Source organism: Mesoplodon bidens (genome assembly GCF_964165515.1).
Source record: "Mesoplodon bidens genome assembly, chromosome: 4".
Taxonomy (NCBI): Eukaryota; Metazoa; Chordata; class Mammalia; order Artiodactyla; family Ziphiidae; genus Mesoplodon; species Mesoplodon bidens.
Window position 1 is genome coordinate 172,709,604 of NC_138160.1, and position 8,545 is coordinate 172,718,148.

The window sequence follows — 8,545 nt, forward strand, 5'->3', positions numbered from 1 at the left end:
TACTTCTAAAATCTTAAGGGGCACTGTAATAGTAACAAGAAAACTTTACTGAGGATACACTTATTTAACACATGTGAAAAAATAATACCATAAAGTTACACGTATTGATCATGTTACTTGCACACCCACAGCCATCCTTTATATCCATTTAAAAATTCAAGTTAGTATTTCAAGCTTTGATTCTGTTAACATCTGATAAAATGCTTCATACAATGGAATATTGTAAATGTTGAACATTTGAAATAGTTTTTTGCTTGCAAAATATTAGTCACCTGCAGAAATTACCTAGTGCGAAAAGGCTCTACCTCTCCCTAGGACCTCATGTCTCTGGAAGAATTCTCCTTGTGCCCTTTAAAAGATTTTGTAACCAAGACTAAAGAACCATCACATATTTTTGCAAATAATGCTGGGAGGTGCATCGGCATCCACAGCTATGTTGAATGTCCATCCAATGTTGGAATGAGGCTGGTATTTCTCCAAAACAAGTCTACAAAGCCTTGTGGGGCTTCATAGAGAGAAGGCTCCTTTGTCATCTCCCATTTCTTACCCCATGATATTCACATCAATGCAAAACAATCCAATCGTCAGGTGGCTGGGGTTTTAAGCCTCTTCCAACACCTTCAGGTTTGAGAACCACAGGCATCAGCCTTAGTTCAGAAACAAGGTTGAGATGGTCCACTTCTCGGATAGCAGCATGACAAGCTCTGCAGACCCACTCCACAGCAAAACACGTATAACTGGTGAACACTAATAATAATAATAATAATAATAAAATTATAATCTCAGAAAATTGTCCTCAGCGCACACAGCAAAAGAAGAGATGTTGATTCAAGAAAATGTACTAAAACTTGGTAAGAATGGTAAGAGTCTGAGGTGATTTACCCAAATGCCCCCCGGCTCTGCTTGATAGAACTCCACCTGGGGTGGGTATGGCCAAGAAGATGGGGGTCCCTCTCCCTTCAGCTCCTGATCAGGGGGTACGGCGTCTTACCAAGGGGGCAGGCCATCAGCATTTCTCATTCCCTCCAGCTGCAAAGCTGAAGCAGCTAAATTCCTGGTGAGTGTGGCTGAGAGTTTGGGGGCACCCTTTCTCTATGCAGTGCCTACTCACTGAATGGAGGCATGGTAGACTGAACATTATGGGGGTCCTGATTATCCCTACCCCAAATCACTCATAGAGCAGAGGTTCCACACCAGGAGAAGCAAATCAATAAGACCAGAGGCTGCCGCTGACAAGAGCATTGGCTCAGAGATTCTTCCCAGAGGAAAGGCAGTTCACAGAGGGCTCCAAAGCTTTCCACAAAGGAACTGACCTCATTTGAAACAGAGTTCAGGAATGTTCAAGCCTCAGGGTGCTCTTGAAAACAGTAGCTCCTCTTAATTAAGAGAAAAAAGCTAAACCAAGCCAGTTCACCAGAGAGAACCATGGAAAGAGATCGCTAAGAAGAACCTCCTGGGGTAAGAACAAACCTCAGAGACTGGCCTTAAAACTGAACACGAGCCAGAAGACTGTGCAGCAGTTTACGGGCATTGTTGAAAACAGCAGACCAGTCAGCCAGCGATTAGTGGAGCCCAACAAGCTGGGTGTGGTATCAACTGAAACAGCTTAATGGAGGGATCAGGAAAGAGATAGTCAGAGAGCCCTCTGAAAATCCCTGCATCCCAGGGCGACTTTGCTTATGCTTAAATTGCACCCTCTGAGGAGTGACACCAAAGGCTTCACACTGCCGGGGAAATAGACTCACTAAAAGAGGCTAGCTGTATCACTAAGCAAATAAATAGGCAAACAACTGCAAAAACAAGCCCAGAGAAAAAGTAGGGGAATCAGTATCCATAGTTACCAAAATATATTACCTAAAATATCTGGCTTTCAACGAAAAAATTATGAGATATGCAAAGAACAGCAAAGTGACCCATACGCAGGGAAAAAAAACAGACAACAGAAACTGTGAGAGGGACCAGATGTTGTACTTAACAAACAAAGTTTCACAGCAGCTATCATAACTATTCAAAGAACTTAAGGAAGCCATGCTGAAAGAAGTAAAGGAAGGTTTCATGATGATGTCTCATTAAATAGAGAACAGCAGTAAAAAGATAGAAATTATAAAATGAAACACACACTAGAGGGGTCCAATGGTAGATGTCAATGGCAAAAGAAAGAATCCATGAACTTGAAGATAGGGAGTGATTGAGATCATGCAAGATGAAGAAAAATAGACAATCTTAGAGAAATGTGGGACACCACTAAGTGCACTAATATATGCACAATAAAAACAACTCACCACACACAAGAGAAGCCCAATATGATTTACAGCTTATTTCTCATCAGAAACCGTGACTGCTACAAGGCAGTGGAGATAGGTAGCAAAGAGCGGACGGACTTCCTGGGTAAATCATTCTCTGCCGCCAAAACAGCGTATCAAACAAAACAGGATCTTAAAAAATGCCAAGTCAGAACATTAAAGTAAATACAACATGCTTGAAATTATGTTACTATTATTCAAATTAGTAACTATCATTAAAATTGATTTCAAATCCTGGGCAACACTTTAGGCCACCTGCTGGGGGAATTGTAATGCTATTGGTTAAATTCTAGAAATTCTCTCATCAGTCCTGGAGGTGTTTTCACAGTGTTCAAAAGGAATTCAGTTGTGATGACTAACTTGGGTGAAAGTCCAAAAATGATCCTGTAATTTGAGAGTTTCAGGAAGCAACACTGATATAAGAATTTAAACAATTTAGGGACTTTCCTGGTGGCGCAGTGGTTAAATCCACCTGCCAATGCAGGGGACAGGGGTTCAAGACCTGGTCCAGGAAGATCCCACATGCTGAGGAGCAACTAAGCCCACACACCACAACTACGAAGGCTGTGCTCTAGAGCCCGCGAGCCACAACTACTGAAGCCCACGTGCCTAAAGCCCATGCTCCGCAACAAGAGAAGCCACTGCAATGAGAAGCCCGCACACTGCAACGAAGAGTAGACCCCGCTCGCTGCAACTACAGAAAGCCCACGCACAGCAACAGAGACCCAACGCAGACAATAAATAAATAAATATAAATAAATAAATTTATTTTTTTAAAAAAGAATTTAAACAATTTAACGTAACACAGGGATTTTAATAATATATCCCGTTTCCACTAAAATAAATGCCAGGGAATGTATATGAAAAACCTTTTTTTGGCCCAAAAGTATTTGCCAAACCTTTGAAAAGGCCTGTGGAAGATCTTTTTGACGTGTCCAAGGAAAATGAACTTCTGGGTGCCCTTGTACTGGTGTCAGCAGTACAGTTGTGAGCTCTCCCTCCCCCTCTCATGGTTTAAAATTAGAGCCCATGGGGCCTGGGAGTCACCATGGAACTGCCTCCTGCCCCCAACAGCTGCCTTCCCTCCCTGCAAATGCTAATATTAGGGCTGCACAAATTCCTAGAGTAGAAATTAAGGGCCACAATTAACTGGGTGACTTAACTTGGCAATCTTGCCCTTTTATCATGGTTAGAAACTGGACCTTTTCACAGCCATGGCTTTGCTACAAAGTCACTCAGTTTCTTCAGCTCAACCCCCGTATCTTTGGCCTCTCCAAAGAGCTTCAAGACTCCAACTTATTTTCTCCTGGGCATTACATTCTGGGCATCAGTTCATACAACATCCTTGTCATCTCGGCCCAGGGCTGTGCTGGACATGCTCTGGACAAAGTCATTTCTAGGACATACCACAAAGCTGTTCCAGGGCCTCCATGTGGTCACTGTTGGACCTTCAATGGCCAGAGCCAAGGATAGCACATATAAAAGGGTCACAAGAGGGCCTCCCTGGTGGCGCAGTGGTTGAGAGTCCGCCTGCCGATGCAGGGGATACGGGTTCGTGCCCCGGTCCGGGAGGATCCCATATGCCGCGGAGCGGCTGGGCCCGTGAGCCATGGCCGCTGAGCCTGCGCATCCGGAGCCTGTGCTCCGCAACGGGAGAGGCCACAACAGTGAGAGGCCCGCATACCGCAAAAAAAAAAAAAAAAAGGGTCACAAGAACAGAGGAAGCTGTCCAAGCAAGAAACAGACCCTATTTTTCTAACCACTGACTCTTGGATGTGAGAGCTCAATCAGGAAGCTGTAGTAATCAAGACAAGACAGTGGCTCAAGAATAGAATAGAAGAAAAGAGAAGAATAGAGAGCCTGGAAACTGGCCTGCACACATTCAGACACTGAGATGTCCCTACAGAGGACTGGGAAGAATTTTCTAGACAACCAGCTCTCCTCTGAAAAAAATGAAAGCGAGATCACTACTTTGCACCTATCATGGGATGAATGGTATCCCCAGAAAAAGATATGTCAAAGTCCTTACCCCCAGAATCTGTGCATGGGAGCCATTTAGAGGTAGAGTCTTTGCAGATGCAATCAAATCAAGAAGTCATTAGGATGGGCCCCAATGCAATAACTAGTATCCTTATAAGGGGAAATGTAGACACAGGGGCAAACATGAGCTGAGGGAAGATGATGTAGGAACACAAAGGAAGAAGCCCTTGTGAAGACAAAGGCAGAGATTGTAGTGATACAGTCACAAGTCCAGACCTCCTGGGGCACCAGGAGCTGAAAGAGGCAGAAAGGATCCTTCCCTAGAGCCTCTGGAGAGAGACTGACCCACTGACACTTTGATTTTATACTTCTGTAGGAGAATAAATTTCTGGTGTTTTAAAGCCACCCAATTTGTGGTAATTTATTATAGCAGCCCTAGGAAAGTAATATAGTGTCGTACACAAAATTCAAGCGGATTAAACATGGAATTACCATATGACCCTTTAATTCCATTCCTAGGTATGCACTCAAGAAAACTGAAGCATGTCCACACAAAAACTTTCAGAGCAACTATTCACGACAGCCAAAAAGTGGGAAAAACCCAAATGTCCATTAACTGATTAACTGATGAATGAATAAACAAAATGTGCTCTATCCTCACAATTGAATATTATTCAGTCGTAAAAAGGAATAAAATACTGAAACATGTATAATGTGGATTAATTTTGAAAACATTATGCTCAGTTAGAGAAGGCAGACACAAAAGGCCATATACTATATGATTCCTTCATATGAAATGTTCAGAACAGGCAAATCTAGAGACAGAAAGTGGATTAGTGGTTACCAGGGTCTGGGGGAGGAGAATGGGGAGTGACTGCTTAATGGGTATAGAGTTTCCTTTTGAGGTGATGAAAATGTTTTGAATCTACATAAAGGTGATGGTTGTACAACATTGTGAATGTACTAAATGCCTCTAAATTGTATACTTTAAAATGGCTAACTTTATGTTATACGAATCTTACTTCAATTTAAAAAAATCAAGCTGAAATGAATTCAAAAACCTGACTAAAAGTCTACACCCCAGCTCCACCATGTTGGGCCTTGTGGGCTGTGTGCCGCTGCTTCAGCCTCTGAGGGCTTCCGGGGACTCAGCCCTTCAGCGCCGCTACCCCAAGCCCAGCTCTTACTGTGGGCCGCTTCGGCAGCACTCCAGCCTGCCAGAGACTATGCTGCTCAAACTTATCCATCGCCAAAGGCAGGAGCCGCCACTGGGCGTGTCATGGCGGTCATCGGTGCAGTGGTGGACGCCCAATTTGATGAGGGGCTGCCACCCATCCTAAATGTCCTAGAAGTGCAAGGCAGGGAAACCAGGCTGGTTTTGGAGGTGGCCCAGCATTTGGGTGAGAACACGGTAAGGACCATTGCCATGGATGGTACAGAAGGTTTGGTTAGAGGTCAGAAAGTCCTGGATTCGGGTGCACCTGTCAAAATTCTTGTTGGCCCTGAGACCTTGTGTAGAACCATGAACACCACTGGAGAACCTATTGATGAAAGAGGTCCCATCGAAACCAAACAATTTGCTGCTGTTCATGCTGAGGCTCCTGAATTCATGGAGAGGAGCCCTGAGCAGGAAGTTCTCGCTACTGGTGTCAAGGTTGGGGATCTGCTGCCTCCCTGTGCCCGGGGCGGCAAAATCGGGCTCTTTGGTGGTGCTGGAGTTGGCAAGACAGTACTGATCATGGAGTTAATCAACAATGTTGCAAAAGCCCATGGTGGTTGCTCTGTGTTTGCTGGTGTTGGTGAGAGGGCCCATGAGGGCAATGACTTATACCATGAAATGACTGAGTCTGGTGTTATCGACTTAAAAAATGCTACCTGCAAGGTCGCGCTGGTGGATGGTCAAATGAATGAACTGCCTGGTGCTCGGGCCCGGGTAGCTCTGACTAGACTGATTGTAGCTGAATACTTCAGAGGCCAAGAAGGTCAAGATGTATTGCTGCTTACTGATAACATCTTTTGCTTCACCCAGGCTGGCTCAGAGGTGTCTGCTTTATTGGGCAGAATCCCTTCTGCAGAGGGTTATCAGCCTACCCTGGCCACTGACATGGGTACCATGCAGGAAAGAATCACCACCACCAAAAAGGGATCTATCCCCTCTGTACAGGCTATCTACGTGCCTGCTGATGACTTGACTGACCCTGCCCCTGCCACAACCTTTGCCCATTTGGATACTACCACTGTGCTGTCCTGTGCTATTGCTGAACTGGGCAGATATCTAGCTGTGGATTCTCTGGACTCCACCTCTCACATCATGGATCCCAACATTGTTGGCAATGAGCATTATGATGTTGCCTGTGGGGTGCAAAAGATCCTACAGGACTGCAAATCCCTCCAGGACATCATTGCCATCCTGGGTATGGATGAACTTTCTGAGGAAGACAAGTTAACTGTGTCCCATGCATGGAAAATACAGCGTTTCTTGTCTCAGCCATTCCAGGTGGCTGAGGTCTTTACCAGTCATATGGGGAAGCTGGTACCCCTGAAGAAGGCCATCAAAGGATTCCAGCAGATTTTGGCAGGTGAATATGACCGTCTCCCAGAACAGGACTTCTATATAGTGGAACCCACTGAAGGAGCTGTGGCAAAAGCTGATAAGCTGGCTGAGGAGCACTCGTGAGGAGGCCCTTTTGGCAAACTAAACACTCATCCTCTGTGCTGTCCCTCTCCTTGCCCCTAATCCAAAAATCAGTTTCCTTGGTAAGCCACATGAGAGCCTAGACTGAAGACATTGTGTTCCGTCTGAAGAGAATTTAAGGTTTACAATAAAATGTACATCCCTCAAAAAAAAAAAAAAAAAAAAAAAGAACCAACACATGAGAATTCCTTGGCAGTCCAGTGGTTAAGACTTGGCGCTTTCACTGCTGGGGCCTGGGTTTGATCCCTGGTCAGGGTGTTAAGATCCCGCAAGCCGTGTGGCGCAGCCAAAGAAAAAAAAAAAACCACAAAGTTTTTGAAGAAAATTGAGAACATATATATGCAAAAATTTCTTGAACAAAACATAAGACAACAGACATCCTAAAAGGATTATTTTTATTATAAAATAATTATTTTGACTACATTCAAATTAATCATGGGGAATTCCCTGGCAATCTAGCGGTTAGGACTCCACACTTTCACTGCAGTGGCCTGGGTTCAATCCCTGATCAGGGAACTAAGATCCTGCAAGCCGTGCAGCGTGGCCAAAATAATAACAATAAAATAAAATTCATGATGGCTGCCCAAAAGAAGATACCAAAAACAAACTTCAGAAAGGATGCCTGCCACATGTGTGATTTGCAGGAATTCTTACACATGTGCGCTACAGTACAGATACAAGGATGTTCAAGGTGGTACATGGCAGCAAAGTATTGTCAGCAAACTCAATTGCCAGGGGGGAGAATCAAATAAATTGCAGGACATACCTGGCGAACGCAGGATGCAGTCATAGAAAGAATGCAAGAGGTCCTCACCCACTGACATGGGAAGACACCAGTATCAGGGTTCTCTAGAGAGACAAAACCAATACGCACATATATATGCATCTGAGTTGGCAAACTGGAGACCCAGGGGAGCCAATATTCCAGTCCAAGTCCAAGGACAGACGACTGATGTCCAGCTCAAATAGTCAGACAAGAAGAGTTGCCTCTTCCTCCACCTGTTTGTTCTAGTCAGGCCTTCAAATGGTTGGATGAGGCCCACCCACACTGGGGAGGGCCATTTGCTTTATACAGTCCACCAATTCAAGGTTAACCTCATCCAGAAACACCCTCACAGACACTCCCAGAATCATGTTGGGCCAAATGTTTGGGCTCCCTGTGGCCTACTCAAGTTGACACATGAAATTAGCCTTCACAACACATGTACCCAGTACAGAAATGTGAGTTGCAGGACATAGAGGACACAAGTCCACTTAAGCTTGGAAAATTACAACACAAAACACTGTGTGTGGGCACAAACATACAAATAAATCTATGTCTGTAAGTGCACAGAATTGTCTGAAAGTGAGCACAGATGGCTAAGTATGGAGACTTTCGGGAGGGTGGGAGGGAGGACACAGGCTTTTCACTCTATGTGCTTCTGTGCCATTAACTTGTATTCAACAGGCACGCATTCCATTTACAGTTAAAAAATAACAACAAGGTAAGTTTTAAAAGAGGAAAACAAAGCCAATGGGCTTTGCTCATGGAACTCCACAAGGGAGATCTTTCAGGAGATGCAGCCCT

At 44.5% G+C, this 8,545-nt stretch overlaps 1 protein-coding gene across 1 annotated transcript; it reads left to right on the plus strand.

Annotated features, from left to right (window-relative positions):
* Positions 1–5,374: 5,374 nt before the first annotated feature.
* LOC308616775 (ATP synthase subunit beta, mitochondrial-like) lies at positions 5,375–7,353 on the plus strand (the record flags this gene model as incomplete). Its single annotated transcript, XM_081233165.1, is given in 2 exon segments — positions 5,375–5,396; positions 5,399–7,353. Coding segments are annotated over 2 exon segments (1,584 nt in total). The 3' UTR covers positions 6,961–7,353.
* Between the last annotated feature and the right edge of the window lie 1,192 nt (positions 7,354–8,545).